This window comes from Leptonotus elevatus, chromosome 18 (assembly GCF_054856555.1).
Source record: "Leptonotus elevatus isolate MCC_2025b chromosome 18, RoL_Lele_1.0, whole genome shotgun sequence".
In the NCBI taxonomy this organism is placed as follows: domain Eukaryota; kingdom Metazoa; phylum Chordata; class Actinopteri; order Syngnathiformes; family Syngnathidae; genus Leptonotus; species Leptonotus elevatus.
The window spans coordinates 6,400,536-6,421,926 of NC_141256.1; the positions used below are offsets into that span (position 1 = coordinate 6,400,536).

Consider the following 21,391-nt stretch of genomic DNA (forward strand, 5'->3'; position numbering starts at 1 on the left):
TTCTTATTTGATCTGTTTCGTACTAGAGCAGTGCCATCACATACTTGAATCTCATTCATTATTACTAATCGCATATAATTAAAGGTAATTTGTTATTTTTAGAAGTGCTAGTGCCACTTTGCATCAATCAGGAACCAAGAAGTAGCCCTCAGTTTCAAAAAGGTCGATGACCCCTGATCGCCACGCAGCGTCATCTAAGTGGCTGATTGCATTTTGAGAAAATGGCTTTCAAGTGCCACGTTTGACATTTGCGTGCCGGCAAGACATTCGTCTTAATGAAACGCATGATACATCCCTTGCTTCCTCGTGAAGGCCCCAAGGTGCGTGCCACACAAAAGCGCATTCTACCCTCCATGGGATAACGACAACATAAGGCCGCCGAAAAAAAAGGGAGTGGTTCGGGTGCAAAAAAGCCGTAGACTGCGTCGTGCGTGTGCTGAGAAGGGCTGAGCATAATGATGTGGTTGGCCAACAGGACTACAAAAACTGATTTCACAGCTGGGGAAATCCAATTCTCAAAATCTCCATAACATACAGTGGGATACACTCTGGTAACACAAAAAAAAGAAGAAGAAGGAAAACAAAACATTATTTTTGTGTAAAAAAAAAATTAAACAGGAAAAAGGGTTGGCAGGATTCTCACTTTATTTTCAGAATTCTAACTTTAAAGTGAGGATTCTGACTTTGTGTCATAGAGCTATGAATAGTGGGGTGAAGTCAGAAAGTTGGAATTCTCACTTTAAAGTCAGAATTCTGACTTTCATCTCATTCCCTGCCATAAATTCATTTGAACTATTTCTATTAGTTTAACGTTTTTTTTTTACTTTTGTTAACAAGAGTAAGAAAACCTAGAACTTTTATTATTAAAATTGTACATTTAGAACAGATATAACATTTGCGATTAATCATGAGTTAACTAGTGAAGTCATGTGATTAATTACAATTAAAACATTTGAATCACCCGACGTCCCTAATTTCTAATAATCTTTTATTGTTAAAAAAATATATATATATATATTAAATTTAGTATTTTTTTTCCTAGGTTTTCATACACTCTTGTTAACAAAGCAAAAAAAAAAAAAAAGTTAAATTAATAGAAATAGTTAAAATGATTTTTTGACATCTATAGCCGTCAATGGCAGTGAATGAGTTAATTTCGGAATTCTGACTTTGTCAGAATTCTCACTTTCCTGTTCCATCGACATTTAAGGTGAGGCATTTAATAATTCAAGTGGCCAACAAAACACACATGACCAAAGACCAAAGCAAAACAATATGTCTGCTATCTACTGCCTGCGTGTGAAAGAAAGCAGTCAGTTGAAACATCACGCCCGATTAATTCCAATGACATCGTTGTGAGTCTTAACAACACAAACAAACACAGCAGCAAAATCAATAAATAACCAGTCCTCATTAAAAGAGCTTTTACTTCTGACTGCTTCTGCACATCAACCAGGAGGATTCCTCACGGGATCAATATAGACAGACAGCCTTCTGGAACATCAGTCACAACTCAAAGCTCTTTATGTTCACAGTTGAAAGAAGCAGATCCAACAACAACAACAACAACACACAAGATGGCTCAAGATTCTGCTTCGAAAAATCTTTTAATTACAATTTCTGAACTGCAGTGCATGAATTATAGTGAAGCACCACACGGGTTTTTCGAGATACGAGCCGTCATCTGGCCGATTACTTTCCTTTGACTGGCAAGGAAAAACTTTTGATGAGAGCTCGATGAGTGACAATGAACTAAAGTCAAGTGAACAAGCAGTTTGGCAAATAGTGAAAAATTCTTCAAAAATTAGGCTTCAAGTTTATTGCCACCCCCAGTTCAAGTTTCCTGTCAAACTACACGCGAAACAAAGATAATTACGTACACGAAAAACAACATAGTAGAGACAGGCTAACATTAGCATTGGTGTCTTGTATTTCTTATATATGATTTCTTATCTTATATTTCTTATCGACCCGAAAAATGTTATTGTTTTGAAAAAAAATTGGTCAAATTGACCCAAGTAGCGGGTGGGTCTAATTTTTGACCATAATTAGGTTATTTTTGACCGAGAACTTTCAAGAGTGTATGTCTGTAAAATTGTTCTATATATTACAGTGCTGCCTTGAGCATCATCTTTCCCCATTGAAATGGATAAAATGCCTTGATTCATCCATTGGAAAATTTCACCACAAATGGTGGTTGCGCCATTGGGTCATTTTTTCAAAAATAAACTGGGTTATTTTTGACCCAGCAGTTTTAAATACCATCAGATGATCTAAACCAGACGCCCCAAAAAAGTGCTGGGTCAAAAAAAAAAACCCTAATTTTGGTCACAAATTGGATTAATTTGAGAGATGAGTCAAATTGACCCAAGTAGTGGGTCAGTCCAAGTTTTGACCAAAATTGGGTTATTTTTGACTCAGCAGTTTTAACAATGTAAACATAATTTGTAACACGATTGAGGATTGACCCAATGACCATGCTCTTGTTGGTGTGGCATTAAGCAGTCATTTAAGCAATATTAGTGGTCATGGTGTTACAAAAAGATGACTTTAAAAGTTGCAACAGCTTCAGCTGCCCCAATAGTCTATCATCTTCTCCCTCGGGGTCAATAATAGCAACGGAAAGGCTAAAAGGCTCCAGGCTTCCAAACATGACATGAAGCACGAGAATGATAGCGCCGTCTGGGGAGGCGAGCAGGAACACAAGCAGACTATATTCCACTGAGTCATATCATCATGGAAGTTGCTCTTGAACACACCACAGTCATAATAAATGACCTTCAAATGCTTTTCTGCCCTAAAGGGCGAAGGAAACAGAGAAACAAAGCCTTTTGAGAAACAACACATTATGGAACCCCATTACTTCTTCTATCATACCCAATTTGGGTTATTTACAAAGGCAGAATGCCTGATGGCTAAAACTGTTGTGTGTGTGTTTTTTCGAGCAGATGAGAGAAAAACGAAGAACCCAGACAAATCAATTTTCCTCGAGCACTTCATCCCAGCAGACAGTTGCCATGGATATGCAATATGGTTACACGTTGAGAGATCAAAGTGACGACGCTGAGGCAAGGGCAAATCAAAGACAGGATTCAAAGCAACTTCTTAATATTCCCCGCGGTGCTGCTTCGTCACCTTGAACTTTTATACGCTTCGTACAGACATGGCCCAAATCATTGGGAGACTTCTCTGAAAGAAAAACATTATAATAATAATAATATATATATATACATATATATATATATACATATATAAACTCCTCCCTGAGAAAGAGAATTACAAATAATGCGCACTCAAATACAAAACATAATTTGTTTAGCTTATCTCAAGGCTAATGACCATATGAAAACGCCATCAACTCGCTAACGCTAATTAGCGCGCTACTTGCGGCACTCAAGAGAATGGCTATTCATACAAAAAGGCTGCGCGAATGTATATCCAAAAGCATCTTAACAATACTCACGGGCATATACTCTTCCTACGCTGAAAAACTCAACTTGTATTGATAACTTGGTTACGACTTGTTTTCTACTCCCTCATGTGGCTACATCTCAACGCTCCGATGTACACGGCTCGGCTAAATTGGGCAAAAAGCACAGATTCAAAGAATCTCTAAGCTCTACTTTCTAACTATCTCACGACTTCTTGTCCCTGGACTTTCTATCGGAGGTTTATGGAAGTTGAGGACAGTCTGTTGTGTGTTATCTTGTCCAATCTGAGCTTTGGCAGGCCGACAAGGCGCACGCTTGTATTACACGGGGAATCAATGGCGCTCTGCCCTATTCTTATCTGTCACACTGCCATAACTTGTTCTGTCCGTGTTCTTCACTCGCTGCCAGATAAGAAAATGGGCTGAAGAATGATAATAATTGAAATGGCATCATAGAATGTAAGATGAAAAAAATGTCCCCTCTGGATTAAATAATAAATGTCAGGCTCCTCCAAGTGTAACTTGTGTTGTAAATAAACTGGCATTTGTAAACCATATAAGACATGGTTGGAAGCAAAAAAAACAATAACGTTAGCATTGATGCTAATACAACATGGGATGTATCCTGGCAATAAGAGAGACATTATTCTTCTAAATTCAAACGAGTGTACCATCCAGATGATAAAATTATATTCTTTAGCTTGTTTGATTTGATAATTATATATTTATTGAAAATATGATTTGATTGTTAGCCAGAAAGGTGGAATGTCAAAGTCGCTTCCTCTTTAGTGTGTCAATTTAAACATAATGAGATCCAGGATCAACAAGTTTCATGATCTCCTAAACCAAATGTTGATATTTCCAGTGAGATTTGATGAGTTTATAGAAAATCAAAATAGGCTGGGTCAAAATGAATAAAGCAAACAAAAGAGTGTTGGACTCCAGCGTGTTGTTTTGCGCAAAATTGGTGATATGACGATGATTTCTCTTTTTCTCAAGGACCAGCCAGCGTACACAGCACAGCAAGGGCTGCTGGCACACCGAAAACTCTAATTGCCCCGAGGCCAAAGGCAGCCACTTTCAAACAGGGTCGTTCATCTTCTCCTGGAAAAGGAAATGGTCTTCAGCCCTGATGCTTAATCACCCCCCTGCCGCAGTGTACAAGGTCATCAGGGAAGCTTTGCGACAAACAGACTTACTCACACACTCAGATGTAAACAGACAAGCCTGAAGACTTCTGTTGAGTTCGAAATTTTATGTTAGCATGTAATGTTATCATATGCATGTGAAGCATTGAGGCTCTACTAATATATATATATATATATATATATATATATATATATATATATATATATATATATATATAATAGTAATAGGCTCTCTTGTAGCACCACCTAAAGTATGTGTGTGTGTATATATATATATATAATATAATATATATATATATATAATATATATATATGATATATATATATATATTATATATTATATTATATATATATTACTATTATTATTATATATATATATATAATAATAGTAATAGGCTCTCTTGTAGCACCACCTAAAGTATGTGTGTGTGTATATATATATATATAATATATATATTATATATATATTATATCATATATATATATATATATATATTATATATATATTATATTATATATATATTATATATATATATATATATACACACACATACTTTAAAGTATGTGTGTGTGTATATATATATATATAATATATATATTATATATATATTATATCATATATATATATTATATTATATATATATATATATACACACACATACTTTAGGTGGTGCTACAAGAGAGCCTATTACCACGGATTATATAATAAATGGAAATGGTATTCCAAGAGAATTTTTCATTACCAGTGTGTTCATATTCTAGTTGTCCGTTATATCCATGCACTGTAACATTTGTGAGTCTTACAATACTCAACAAAATTCCCTCAAATGACCCTGAGCTGAATTAGCTTTTTACTCTAAAGCTAACAACAACAAAAAGTTGACTTCAGAAGTCTATTGGCTTGGTTGTCACACTGTGTGACATATGAAACAGTTTCTTCTCCGTTTAAGTTTCCTTTTCACAGTTTTGCACAGTGGACGGCTATTATGACTTCAAGGGTCTAATAACAAATCGAAGTAGCGGTTATGTAACTGCTGGAAGCTTCACATCCTCACACTCAGCCGGGGGTCCCATTTGGGTTCAGCTCTTAATGAGTGCAAAGCAAATTAAGCATTTAATTTAGTGTCTCTTTAGCAGATGAAAGTTGAAATGTAATCACCAACAGTGAAATTAGTATAAAAGCTGATCAGGACCTGAGTGACTGACCAAGCGCAATAAACTTTTACTCACTGTTAATAAACTAACAACAAACTGGAGTAAGTCAAATATTAAAAACAGATTTAAGTATGACACATGCTTGATAACACAAAAAAATGCCCCCCCACCCCTTTTTTATGTTTCCTTTTTCATCTAAGAAACTTGTAGCACTGATTGGTCACCTGCCAGGCTTCCCATTCTGTCGCCCTCTGTTGGTCTCTTTTTTTTTCTTTCTTGGTTGTGACTGTGTTTTACAAACTTGGTCATGATTCTGATTCAGAACGTGCCAACATTTCCCTATCACAACATGAACAACTCTGATTATTGAGGTTCATCGTTCATCTATGAAATATAACTGCATCTCTCCTTCCTGTTTTAATACCAAACTCTACAAAGCACACATCAAATCTATAATACGTGTTAAACTAAATTAGATCAACATTAAAATGAACACATGACCTTAACAGATTAGTCTGAAATGCTGCCATGTTGTTTTTGAGGATGAGAAATGCGGGTAAAAATAAATAAATACTGAAATAGGATTTAAAACATTGCAAAACCATGGAGAACCAAATAATAGCGTTAAAAAGCTAATTATACACCATGTTGTGTTATTCAAATATCTGCAGCATACCACTATAATGTATGCATATGAACAAAATAACAAATCGGAAGGAACATAAATAAACACCACAGCGTCAGCCAAGCACACAACAGTACAAATAAAAGTGAAGAACTCACAAGTTGAGAAACGTTAATGATCAACCGTAATCCAGAATTGTCTTGTTAGAATTCATTCGCGTAAACTGTATTGCTCATATTATGTTTTAACCTCATAAAGCCAAACGTATCATGAAATAGAGGGCTCAAAATGTCTTGTATTTAATGAGTATAATATTTTTTTCCCATTAAAACCTTGACGTATGTGATCTGACACATGCATTGCACAGATAATCCATTAGAGGGCAGTAACACTCAGCTGATGGCTTTTCCAGCTGCCTTGCAAGATTGTCCCAATTGAGAAAGGCGAGACACCTATACTTAATAGAGGTGGCAAATCCAGGTCCAGAATGTAAAAACCCTGCCACAGTTTGGCTTTAGCCCCAGGTGCTAGCTAGCTAGCTCCCTAGCTGGCTCACATGGTGCTCGTTTACGTACTAGGGAGCTAGCTAGCTAACTTGCTAGCATCAGGGGCTAAGGCCAAACTGTGGCAGGGTTTTTTACTTTCTGGATCTGGATTTGCCACTTCTGCTTATCAATAGTGGGAAATGTTCTTTCTGATTTTTGGAAAACTAATATGTTTGATATGTCTGTTTATTATTATTATTATTTTAACAGTTGTACAAATTTAAAGCATTGTGACCGGATGTATCAAATATGACACAAATCAAAAGTCATATGTGGAAGTTGATTTGCCTCAAATTTTGTGTTTGGTTGTTTAAAAGGACCAATAAATACTCGATTTACAAAGAATCAGAATTTTCTCTCATATATTTCATGGTTCAGGCTTTATAGGGTTAATTTTCGGTTCTATTGTGGCGTTTTTTTGTTGGAGAATCCCCCAAAACAACTTTTGTGTCATTTTTTCAGCATATTTCCATGTGAATTCTTGTATTCCACATATGCAGTACCACTCTAATTAAATAAATGATAACGTCGCAGTGGGAAAAAAGGTCAATTAAAGCCCAAAAAGAATATCGGCTCTCATTGCAAATTCCTAACTTTTTGAAAAGGCTTAGCCTAGGATTTAATAAGTGACTGTTCCACTTGTCTAATCCATGTAAGTGTGCTGGCACCCGCTGCGGGTTCGATGTCATCTGTTCTTAAAGAAGAAGAACCTGGATTTGAGATGTAAATTCCCCAAATAACACGTGGGGGGGTTACTTAATCCACAATTATTCCAAAAGATATGCAGCATAATTAGGGGACATTTGAATTTCCGCCACCGAAGTGATGTTCCACTCAGCTGCTTTTATCCATTTGCATGGGAAGTCAACACTGTCTATGTGTTCAGGCTTATCTCGGCACTTTGTTGCATCCACTGGAGTTTTGCATTTTAATTGGACACGTGTAAAAGGTTTAACCAGTCAGAAATCTCTGAAGTCAACGCAGCATGAGGTGACACCATCACTAGACAGAGCTTGAGCTACCCGCGGAAACACGGTGCACGTCTGTGTATGATTGTTTGGGCCCTAGTTGGGCAAGCAAGCACCCTGTTGTGCAAGTGCCGGCTGACAAGACAGCAGGGTTATGTACACAAACACATCCTATGGCTCTATACAAGCTGTGAGAGACATAGGGGACATCCATTACCAACACCCCTGTAGTTGAATCACCCTGCAGGGAGCTGCTTGGTGCTCGAACACCAAGTGACAAAATCACACAAGATCACACAAATGGGAACAGTACATGTACAAGCACGGGAACGTGCGCTGGGAATGAATAAACATCCACCCTATTATATTTCCTCATATGATGTCAAGTGACTGTTAGAAGAAATGTACATCGGTTATCCCATATTTATTCATAGTATTACAAAGAATTAGCTCCTGCTGCTGGAAAACAGGAACTGCGCTTTATCACAAGATAGCGGAAGTGACCAACAAGCCGGATTTTGTATTTCAAGACGACCGAGTGAACACGCCTGACCCTCAGATAAGCCACGAAGCGCAACAATGACCTAGCGACGGGAAGAAAAGAAAGCATCTTTTGTGTCTATGTCCCCTCGGAGCGATCATTAATTAAGCGTGAGATTGGTTCTTGCCACCCGGCGCTTACTGTGGCGTTCCAAAGGGGTTGAGGGATTCGCTAAATCTCACCTGAGAGACAGAGAGAGCGAGCGTTTGTGAAGTGGGCTCAAAATAGATTTGCAAGGAGACCAAAATGTATGTTTCGGTCTGCTAAACACAGACACACTTACACGAACAAGAGTGATGGCGCATCTTGGGTAGTATTGACCATAGATGTTTTGCTTGATTGAAAGCAAGAGGTGGGATTTAACAACATGGTTCAAGTCACACAAATCAGTTTTTTTCTGCTTTCTGCTGCTGGTCAAATTATGGCACAAAAGTTGCACTAAAACCTCTCATGGTGCATGTTGTCAAACGAGACTTCAGTGAATCTTGAGAAAGCACTCAACTCATTTCTGCTTTTCTTCAGCTTTTTTTCGTGTGGTTTTATTAAAGAAAAGAGGAAAAGTGATGATACAAATGGGAATTGAATCTATGTGGCAAATTTGCCATAAAGTTTTGAGAAAAAAACTCGTAAATTTGCTTATTTATAAAGTGGCAAATTAACGAGTTTATAGAGTGGCAGATTTTCAAAATAAAAACTCAGCAAGTTACGAGAACTACACGTAACGTACTATTCGACTGTTTGTGCCAATACTTTTCGGTCGGGTTTCCAAATAGCACAGATTGACATTAACCATATGATGTTAAACATTCGCTCTTTGAAACGTTGTGTACGGCCACTGGCCAGCGACAAAGACGCCTTCTTTTGCGAAGTTCCACACCCGTACGATCAAACATTGAAGTTAATTTGTTAAAATGTATATTTACTTGTACATTTATGTTTCTAGAATTATTATATAAATGTTCATACATTTTGGTATTTTTTTTGGACAAGTATCTAAGTTGATGTGTCGAATCTGCTGATCTCTGTCATTCACTTGCATTTACCTAAAGTATGCTAGCATCTGATTGGTTAGTGTTAGTCAGCTGAGGGGGATCAGGAAGTGTTGTCGCTCTAGCTGCGTTGAATGACGAATAAAGTTTAAATTTAAGAATGAATGCGTCTCCATCCTGCCTTTTCATTTTATAAACTGTGTCCCATTAACCACCAAAGAATCCTCACATGATTAGGCTATAGCTACGCTACTTGTAATCTACTTGGAGTTTTTTTCTCTTGCAAATCTGCCACTTTATAAAGTGGCTTTTTTATTTTTATTTTTTTTACATCTATACGTGGCCCTAATATGCTGTCGTAGAAGTAAGTAGAGGTGTGAAATCCAGATCCAGAAAGTAAAATCCTTGCCACAGTTTGAATTTAGCGCCAGATGCTAGTTAGCTATTAAGCTAACTAGCTTATCACAAGCTCCTAATGTTTAACTGTTAATGCCTAACTGTGGCAGTCTTTTTTTTCTGGACCTGGATTTGCTCCCTCTGGAGGGAGTAAGTTGAAAACCAGACAGACTATGTTGCAATTAGGGTGACAAGATTTTCAAATTTAAAATCAGTGACACTACAATTTAGCTGAAAATCAAATATACAATAAAATAAATAAGTATTCGCTAGTCAATGTGGTGACTGATGGTTGTACTATTTCTTTAGCTAATGCTAAATGCTATCTTGGTTGACAGTTCCACAGCGCTAAACAAGTCAATGGGCTCACAATCGTCCCCCTTTTTTTGTCCGGTCCAGGCAGCTGGCTGTGCTGTTTACCTCGCACCGTTCCCGCATCATTGGAAATTTGCAAACAAAAAAGCTTAGCTTGAGTTGGGTCTGACTGGTGACCGCAGCATTAGGCTAGTAGGACTACATTTCTCATGATACGGAAGCAGGATGTAGTTCTAGCACGCATTTTAGCGATTAGATGGCCGTATGAATTGCTCTGACAACTTTCTGTACACATGGCCCAAACAATTGGCTTAAAAAAAAAAGCTGGACAAACGAGGCCCAAAAGCGCGACTGTCCCCGAAACGTCTGGTCACTAATTCCAATACATGTCACGTCGCCTTACTGGCCTCAGTCATAAACCGAAACCCCAACTTATATAAAGAGCACCTGTCTAGATTGAGTCATCTACACTAAAGTAAAGCATGCTTGACTACTTTAGTCGTGCTAAAGTGCCACCATCACAAACCATCTGTTGCTGCGGTCAAAAGGCTAACAAGCAGTGAGTGCTACCTGGAATCCAACTTGTTTGCCAGCTCGATCTGCCTGCAGCCTTGAGAGAGTTATTGCTTTAATATGAGCAACGGCTTGTTCAATTTGTCTCCTGAGTGTCAAATGACCACATAGCGTGATTACTTTCTTAGCACAGCGGCAACAGCCACTGGCTCGGAGTCAGACTGACAAAAGACAGCTGGGGACGGGGAAAAAAAAATAGGGCAATGGATAAAACGAGAGCAAGTTTGTTTTAGCCTTAAAACAAGATATTACACTCCCAGAAGTACAGCGATGCAGAAGCAGCTCAACTTTAATCCAGCCATAGTCACAAACCGCAAAGAAGACGATTTGTGTTTACTGACAGTCTGACACTGTCATATTGCAGAACAACTCGTACGCCACAAAACTCATGCCTTCACAGCTGTGTACGCACAACCAATAGGGTCGAAGCAAACAGACAGATTGCATGCTTGACAAATTCATTTTGATTGTGTTGTCGCAACGGCGCATGTAATAATACACCAAAAAGGCTCATAGAAGATATAACCCTGGATAGAAATAAGGTTTAGACTTGCTATGTGTTTTATAAAAAACATTTCATGTCAATTCCGACTGAGATGTGTTTCAATGGTGAGAAATACTGTTAAGCAAAAACACTAAAGAGAAACGAATGGAGGACTATAAAACTGGTTCAAACCATGTGTATATATACAGTTGGGGTAAAATCTGAGCTATATAAACGGCAACAATATTCAGCCATACATATCAGGAATGTGCAGCTCAACAATTTTGCATCAAAATAATTCAAAATAACTCACGGAGTTCTCCAAGGGTCTATGCTGGGTCCTAAACTATTCATACTGTATATCAATGACATTTGCTGTGCCTTTAATATTTTTTTTTAAGTCGTATTGCTGATGATGTTCAAATGTCAAGCTTTACGAATAACTGTTCAAATGATATAAAAACAACTAAACCATTAGCATTTATCAAATTAAACACGAACAACTTCTATGACCCTGGCCGTAATATGTTATATGTGACCTCACTCGTCTAAACATGACATTCTGATGAATATTACATTTGTGGAAAACGAGTTATGAAGCAAAATCCAGCTGTTTTTATTCATCTTAGGGCGTGGCCATTTTGCCACTTGCTGTCAACCGAAGATGACCTCGCAGTTGCACCGGGGCTCAGGCAACAGCCAATCACAGCTCAGCTTCAGAAAACAGGTGAGCTGTGATTGGTTGTTACCTGAGACCTGCGCAATTGTGATGTCATTTTGACTCGACAGCAAGTGGCGAAATGGCTGCCTCCTGTGCTTTGCTTTTTCTCTTAAAAAAAAAAAAAGAAGAATAATTTAAATGTTTTTATGTTATACTGTATATGTAAATTAGATTGACTCATATCTGTATTATTCATCTATGTTTAATAAATGTAAAAAGAAAAATGTCTGCCTTCTGATACTGATAAAAACGGCTGCATTTTGCTGCTTTGCTCATATTCAACTCATCAAAATACCGTATTTAGACTAGTGGGGCTGCATAGAACATATCAATAATCAATAATGTCAATAATTTTTTGGGGGGTTGACTTCCTATTTAAATTGAATAACTGGACAAATCGCACCAAGACTTGACTTGCCATCTTACCTGGATGGTGGGTGGCGAGCGCTGCTTGCGAGTGGTGGTGGTGGACAGGGTGGTGGTGGTCTCGATGAAGGTGGTGGACATCTCGGGCGGTACTGAGGTGGTTGTGCGTGCTGCGCCCCTACTAGCCGGCACGTCCCCCACCAATCGGACGCTGCCGTTCACCTTGATATTGACGTGGCCTTCGGCGGCCATGTTGAGGACCTTGAGGCCGTTGTAGTAGAGGCCTGAAAGCTGGCCCTGGTACGGCCGCTTGCGGTCGTTTCCACCAATGGAAATTGTCGCTTGGGTGTTGAAGATAGTGAGTTGCCGGCCTGGGACAGGAGGAGTAGTTATATAGAGACTGTATAAAAGTGTTGTATATATTGAATAGAAAAAATTTAATAAAATTACTTATTATCACTAGTTGATGTGAATGTAAAAAGATTAATGCCGTGAGCTGATGAATCTGCTTTTAACAGCATTTTTTTTAAATGCACTCACTTGAATTATTAAATATACATTAAATTAAATCTAAAATTACAACAACAAAAAACTTTTTTTTTTTAAATATATATATATATATATATATATATATACATAAATATATATATATCACTAAATATACCTCAGTGAGGTACATTTATTGTAATGTCTAGTGAGTGCACCAGCCCTATTACTAAAAATAACAGATGCAATATATTGTATAAAAACATACACATACACTCAAAATAAACATTCTTTGCACAAAACTGTGGGCTCATATCAAAGTTTAATAATTATTGTTATATATTGAATTATTAAATATACATACAATGTAATATATACAATATATATATTACATTAAATTAAATATAAAATAAAATAAATTTAAGAAAATTAAAATTAACTAAAAAAAAAATAAATACGTTTAAAAAATATATATTTTTAAATATACATCCACTCAAAATAAACATTCTCTGCACAAAACTGTGGGCTCATATCAAAGTTGAACAAATAACCATGTCAGGTGTTTACGAAAAAGAATGAGCAATACGCACTCACCGCATGTCAAATGGAGAAAACAAAAAGTAATTAAGATATGCCCAAATACTGTGAAAACACACCATGCATTTGTTATGAGCTGAACATACACAAACTTATACAAGATAGGGCTGGCAATTAGAAAACTCATTGGTATGTGCACGCCATAATACATTGGGAACACAGAATGAGGAGGGGTCGGGGGACAAGATGCTCGCGTCACAAAGGCAAAAATGAAATGGCACATGTGCAATCATGCAGGCAGTAGCACTTAATGGTATTTTTTTAGGCATGTTTTAGCACTTGTTAAAGGGACTTTATAATCAGGTTATAATGGTTTTGTGCAATTAACTTTATAGGTCGTTTATAATCTTATTATGTTGAGTCATAAACTTGATTATGCAACTAAAACAAGGAGTGAGGGGGGGTTGATTTTTTTTTGGTGTCCATTCCCTTCCCAGTCCCTTTAACTGGTTCCAAGGATACAACCAACGTTTTAAATGATGACAATGACAAAAGACGCAATGAGAGCTAAGGGTAACTAAAAAATGGAGGAAATAGCAAAAACTGAACTTAAATATTTTACATGTTTTTAAAGGGTTTAAGGGATGGTTTTCCATTCTCGGAGGTCGTAAGGGAACAAGCCGATGGGATGAGAGCAAATCAAAGATGTACACTGGAGAAATTGGATAGAGGTTTACCTTTCTCCTGAAGCCAATCTTCTACTGGCCGGGTATATTTGAATGGGATTTTCTTATTTGCCATTTGATAGCGCTCAATGTCGCTGTTGCCTTAAAGTTTAACAAACAGTTTGAAAGAGTTGGCAACACACAAAACACATTTATACAATGGTTTAGAAGACTTTTATCTTTGTTTATGATTTTTTTATAAAATATTTATGCAGTTTTAAACAAGTATCTTTTGATTATTATTGTTTTTTCTTTTCTTTTTTCTTTCTTTTTTCACACACTGACACGTATGAGCTAAAAAGTAACCTGCAAGAAAGAATCAAGTATGCTTTAGAAAATCACAAAATTACATACAAGTCTGCAAAACAAGCTAAAACAAAACAATCAATATGTCTTACAAGCCCAACTGATGATATTAAGTATTTAAATAGATAGACATCCAAGAACAATCTTCTTCTCAAGCTAATTGGAGGTAATCGTGCACTAACTCCCACTGGACACCACCTGCTTTTAAATCTCTCGAGCCACACATTAATTGGGCGGAGCGGTTTGTATGCAGGAAAGGAAGCACGTGGCAGGCTTGGAGGTGGCGAGAGTTGTCTGAAGTAATGCAGGCCTTAGGGGAGGAAAGTCCGGCAGTGACACAGATTTGAGCAGGACAATGCATACAAATGAGATCATTCCTTCCACAGTGGAAAGACAGACCAGAAAGATTTATTGCTTTACTGCTGGCAATGATAACTGCAACATAATTGTTTCCCCCTGTCTCTCCGTCCTTATACTTCCTTTTTTCCCCCCAATCGAAGAAACTCAGTTCGCTAACTAACGAACCGCCAGGCTTCCCTCTGTTGGTAGTTGTTACGTTTTCAATTCAAAGCTACCTTACTGGCCTTCTTAAAAAGGGACAGGTTGTTCTTTGCACTTATTGGAACAAATTAGTGAAAGGCTTGCCTCACATTTCTAATGTAACAATATAGGTGTGACATCCCCACATCGTTCGGGTAGAATAATGAAGCGACAGTTCCACTTAGATTGAATATGGCGCACGATAATTATCATGCTAATGAGGACAATCTCTATCGTTTGCCAATTTGGTATTCAATTTGGTCATTTGAGAAGTGGACGACCTTGCCCAAACACAGAGCGAGATTCATCCCATAACACCGTCTGTTGGGGAAACTGACTGATGCTGGTCAAAACTGTCATCTGGTGTTCCACATGGTTCAATTTTGGGGCCCCTGCTGTTTTCCTTTAAATTCGTCTTCAGACACATTTTTATTTTTGGCTTTTGACTCAGCATGAGACTTGGCATTGTTTCAGTGTTTTATGGTGCCTGCTGTATTTTGTGTTAGTAATTTAGTGATATATATTTTTTAAATGTATGTATTATTTGTTTACTTATGATATTTATTCATTTATTTTGTGCTATTTTGCTTTACCTGTCTTTATTGCTTGACTGATTTTTAAAGAAGAATGATAAAGTAATTTATAAATAAAATTGAGTTTAAAAAAAATATTGCATAATTGTTCAATTAAAAAAAAATTTTTTTTTGTAATGTTCAGGTGTTTAGGATTGTTCTCGTGAAATGTCATGTGAACAGTTGAGTCAATTTAAAGTTGGCACTAGTTTTGAGAGTTTTACAACCTGATTTAAAACTTTGCCCTGTTTTTTGGGGGTGTGGGGTGTGGGGTGGGGGTGGGGGGCTCAAAATATTTTAGCAAACATAGATGTTTGAATAGTACCATGTGTTTGGTTGCTATCTTGCCACATTCATTTCACTGAGGCTCCATCACAGCACTAGAGTGCATCAAAATGGTGAAAAATGGCCCCTGTGACAGGCTCCGGGCATTCTGTCCATTTTGGGAAGATGAGCTGCACATTTGATGGACTGCGGCCCTGTCCAAAGTTGGATATTTGCGCCCCTTGGTTATATAAACACATCATAACACCCAACCATCCCTTATTTTAACAATACCTTCACTTTCTCTGGCAATGTTTCACATTTATTTTCACCCATCCTGCTGTGCATCACATATTTGCTATTCACTCTCTGCTTTCAATGCAATCCGCTGCCCTTGCACATCTTGGCTAAATAACGTTGTCTCTATAATTTCTCTACTTTTCATCCACTCTTCAATTCTCTTATTGACTCACCGTTGACGTCAGTCCCCGGTATTATACATAGATAAGCATTTACTTTCATTTTGAGAGCATTTTCAATGCCACCCAGCTGCTTGTGCTATCATTTCCCCGTAGCCACACATCTTATTCCAACAAACCAAAGCCAGTGAGTGAGTAACATCATCTATCCAGTAGCTGTGAAATGATAACAATTCTTGGAAATCTTAAGTCTGTGATTGTGTCTCAGACATGGATAATCTTATTTGTCCTGCTACTTGCTATTCCAAAACAAAAGACATCGTGAAACAGTGTGCTGCGGTGTTTGCATGGAGATCAGCGTGCTTGGATAAGGCACGCGCGTGTATTATTACGGCCCTTCTTGTTAAGATAAGCTTCTTAACTGCAAATAACGGATACACTCCTTGGGGAGGGAATTGGTCACTCATCAGAGACAACGACCCAAATGCCTAGATTTGGGTTGTCTTGGCCCAAGAATTCCTTGATTCAAAGATCCCTCTAAAAAAAAAAAGTCAGGCAAAAAGATCATGCAATCTAAAAGTAGGCAAGTGAAGTAATTGTGTTATATAAGGCAATTGAAACCATCTCACTGACTTTGGTGGGCTGAGGGAAATATAGAGCAATTCATATACATGCAATCTACTTATGTATACATAGTGAACATTACAGTCAGGTAAAAATAGTTTTGAATGATGAGGGCTATATTAACTGCATAGGGTAAACTAGACAAAGTGCAATTTCTGCAGAAATTGTGGGAATGCTGAAAAGCTGAATGCGAAGATTTAAATGCATGTGCTTATGAAGTAAATTGAAAGATAAGTGACTAAAGTACTCAAATGTGGTCCAAGCAGGGTTTAAACCCAGGTACTCCGTGGTGGAAGGCAACTGCCCTAACCATTGAGCTAACTTGACTTGTTTGAAATCATGGCTAATGGCGTATTTATTTTGAAAAGGGTCATCTGATGCTTAAAGATGACATGCATTTAATCATTTCAGTGAAATTATAATCCATTTCCTGATATGATAGTCAGTTGGTATTGAACCATCGAATGCACTCAAATGTGGTCCACGCGGGATTTGAACCCAGGTACTCCGTGGTGGCAAGTACTTGCTCTAACCACTGGGCTAACTTGGTCATCTGATGCTGAAAGCTAACGTGTTTAATCATTTCAGTGAAATTATAAAGCACGTTTTTAAGGTGCAAATGTCTGAACACCAGACATCAACCTTTTTTATTTTATTTTTTTCATTGAGTGGTGGTGGGGTTAAACGAATAATCAGTTCTGGGGCACGGTCTCCAAGTGCCCACTTTAATGTGATGTACTCCCAACATCCCAAGATCTAATGTGCGACTAGTGAACCACATTTAAATGGAATTGTCAAATTAATTAGCCATGAACTCGGCTGTGACCACTCCCACTATGGCCCAGATCTACCTCTCGCCGTCCGCTCTCACTGCTAAAGTACCAACATTGGGTCTAACCCACCTTTGAGCAAAGTTGGGCCGCGCACCGCACAGGATGTGAGCCGGTCACAAAAATAGAGCACTAGGTCTAAAATGTTTAGTATGAATTCAGATACAGTATAATAAATCAACGGTAGCAAATCCTAACCAATGCTATTTAAAATGCGAGATATACCATGAAATCCTTATTAAACTGTCAACACCATCTATACCTACTTGATCCGCTCATACCTGTGCAGGGATGCCATTACTCTGAACAAATATGACTCATTTCCATTAGTGCCCCTGGTAAGTAACTTTTTTTGTTGTTGGTATTATCATCATTTTGGAATTGTCCTCAAAAACTCAGACTCCAGAGACTTTCAAACCCAATGAAGGAAGAGAGCGTGAAAGAAAATGAGAGAAAATAAGGCCTCTTCTGTCTTTATGTATGCCTACTCCTCACTAATAAGCATCATATATTTCACAGCATTAGCATCTCACTCCAATATTTAACCTGACCTACTTCTTAACAGCTCTCAACCCTATCATTGTCACAGCATATGTGTTCATTTATTTGCATTCGCAAACCTTACACATCTTATCTGAGCATTTGCAGCGTTTCTGATGAATCCACTTTAAACACATTTTGGTGAGATGTCCAATTAACAAGCAAATAAAGCAACACCTCTGTCGTCTATTCCCAACCAGAGAGAGCACGCAGGCCCGATCTGGTAACTGTTTATCGAGTATCCCCGGCGCCCTGCGGCGCCTGCTGCCTTCACGTTAAACACAGAATGTGAGGAATCAGTCGATGACGCTACATCACAACATGTAATTACTCATGAGATGCGGGATAAAGGGGAGAAAAGGATCAATCACCGGCTGTGTAATTACTATCACTGACTGTTCCGCAAAGAACCTGTGCCAAAGAAAGAAAATAAATTACAATGCATTCAGGTGGAGACAAAATGGGAATAATAACAATTTGGGCACTCGGCTGATTCCTCGGCTTGAAAGCTTAAACGATAGATGCTTTTTCTATGTGAAGTCCAGCTGGCAAACATTCATCAGCCTCTCTGAGTGGGCATTTAACGGAATATTGAGGGGGTTGGAAAACAACCACAGCGCATTGATGCAGAGGGCCCTTTGAGATAATTTAGAAGGTGGTGGGGGTCAAATGGCTCTGACAAATTAATGGCTGTTAAGTAGAACTAAGGAATGTGGGCCCGTCTCCAGCTGACCGGAATAGGAGCCTTGTTTTTTATTTTTTTATTATTGTTTTACTTTATTATTTTTTTTGGCACCCTGGTTTCTAACAAAAATCTTTGCTGCCAATGTGCTGTTTGTCAACGTTATGGACCCAGGTTCAAATCCAGGATGATAGTGCTCTTGAGCGTTTTTGTGTTCAACTTGGTTGCCCTGAGTCCCGCACTGCCCCACTGTGGAATGGTGTTCCACAGGGTTCAATTCTGGGGGCTCTGTCTGTTTTTATTGTATCTGCTGACCCTGCGCTCTAAAAAACAGTTGAGTCAAAAATAACCCAATTATGGGTTAGAAATGGGCAGACCCTCTAAACTTGGATCATTTTGCATAAAACAACCCAGAAAATTGGGTCAGATCGTCTACTTGAGTCAGTTTGACCCACTTTGGGGTAAAAAATTGGGTTATTTTCAATAAAACCCAGAAAGTTGTGTCAGATCCTCTACTTGTGTAAATTTGACACAACTTTCTGAGTTGATTTGTACAATAGTAATAATAATAATAATAAAATATTTCATTTTGTATAAAACAACACAGAATATTGGGTCAGATCCTATTCTTGAGTTAATTTTACCCAACTTTGGATAAAAAAATCGAGTCATTTTGTATAAAACAACCCCAAAATTTGGGTCAGATCCTCACTTGGGTCAATTTGAACAAACTTTGGATAAAAAATTAGGTCATGGTGTATAAAACAAGCAACAAAGTTGGGTCAGTTCCCCTACTTGGGTCAATTTGTGCCGACTTTCTGGGTTTTGCACCCAAAAAAAGGAATCTTTCTGTATATAACAACCCATAAAGTTGGGTCAGATCCCCTACTTCGGTTAATTTCACCCCACGTTGGGTCCAAAAATGGGTCATTTTGTATAAAACACAGACAATTTGGGTAAAATTTACCCATAAAGTGGATGGGTCCATTTTTTTTTAATCCATAATTGGGTTACTTTTGACCCAACTGTTTTTAGAGTGTGGTGTTTACTGTTTTGTTACTAATTTATTGTTTTAACTGGACTAGTAGTCTTGATGTATGACTGAATTTTTCCTCAATGTACAGCACATTGTATGCAGCAGTCATTGTTTTAACGTGCTCTATAAAAATTTAAATCATATAAAGTTGAGTTCTGTAACAAATGGTGTCAGAAGTGTGAATCTTGGCCATGAGGCCATCTATGACATATCCAGTTAGACCGACTCCTGGACAGATGAGTCCCGACACAGGGGAAGCACAAGGATAACGGAGATGAGTCCGTTTAAAAAACGTGATCTCGTCGACTAATCGGTTCAACCCCTATTTTATAACCAATTGAATGCAACACACCCTGGAAGAGGAATCCTGTGCTGCATAATTGTACCTAAGAAACAGTCACTAAACCATTCTATCTTTGTATGGTGGAAGAAAAGCAAAGGACAGCCAATGGCAAGAGAAAGCGAGCGACAGAAGGGATTAACATCACCTGCATGGCACTGAACCAAACTACAAACTGTGTGCCAGGTCACGCCAAGGGAGGATGGGGCCCAGTTGGTGGTGATGGCATGCAACTGGGAAAATGCTGAAGGCATGTTAAGATTACAGCCAGAGAAGTAAAAAGGTTATACACTTTTATTTCTCTTTGGGATTTTTTCAGCATTTTTTTTTTTTATATTCAGTCTTTTTGTCTGAGTAAAAAACTAAACCTAAATTGCTGAGCACTCACTCTTTAATTAAATACTGTTATACAAATTGGCCTCTACCAAGAAGGTCGTGCTTTCATTACTGTTTGTTAGTAGTCGTGGTAGTGATCATATTTTGGGGAAGGTTCAGAAAACGGTCCAAATAAAAGGATTGCATTTTCATTGACTGTCTCTGATTACATTTATTTTTTCCATCCCAACTTCTTCTGGCCTCAACTGCTGCTTGGGTGTCTTCCCACTGGGATGCTATGACTAATGCCTTGTAAAAAGAAGAAGACAATGATTTTATCCTTGATTACACATTTACTATACAGTACAAAAAGCCAGGATCAGAGGCATGTGTCATCATCCCAAATGTCGGGGCATGTCTTTAATAATTGGCTGCAAATCAGCACAAAAACAACTTGATTGCTTGGTTCTTCAGGGCATCCATTTTTGGAACAACATATTGTGGCACATCTCGTCATTTCTCAAGACAAAAAAAAACAAAAAACGTTTGGAGACTGCACAGAATCAACAAGGACTCGTTTGTGTTTGTAAGCTCTTCACACTTTTTCCGCAACTCAATTTGATGGTTTGTTTAGAACACATTCAAAATGTCCTCATTTCTACTTTCATTCACATCTAGCAATTGGAGAAGAGCATCAAAGTTCCTCATCATAGGAATGCCAGAGCCCTTTGGACTGAGTGTGCGCTATTTGATGGCCCTGTTTGTATTCTGCGGTCGTGCTACTTCAGCTTTATCTGGCCAAAAAGGCCACCTCGAACGTCCACTGCTATCTTCTTGCTCGCTTCCAATCGAAACACGCCTTCAAGTCCTATTCCTCAAATGATCCGGTTATATGTTGCCCTGGCAAGGCTATTAGAGA

At 38.0% G+C, this 21,391-nt stretch overlaps 1 protein-coding gene across 15 annotated transcripts in view; it reads right to left on the reverse strand.

The window, feature by feature from the left end:
• Positions 1–21,391, reverse strand: part of nrxn3b (neurexin 3b) — a 266,978-nt gene that overhangs the window by 15,564 nt on the left and 230,023 nt on the right. For 13 of the 15 annotated variants that reach the window (XR_015091007.1, XR_015091006.1, XM_086061874.1 and 10 more), the window contains 2 exons: positions 14,017–14,106; positions 12,317–12,627 (listed from right to left, as the gene is read on the reverse strand). Coding sequence is in view for 13 of the 15 variants with exons in the window: in XM_086061874.1 (XP_085918000.1) it covers positions 12,317–12,627; positions 14,017–14,106 (401 nt within the window). In the remaining 2 variants the exon portion in view is untranslated. The remainder of the gene's footprint in view (positions 1–12,316; positions 12,628–14,016; positions 14,107–21,391) is intronic. The other 2 variants (XM_086061867.1, XM_086061873.1) reach the window with 2 other exon arrangements.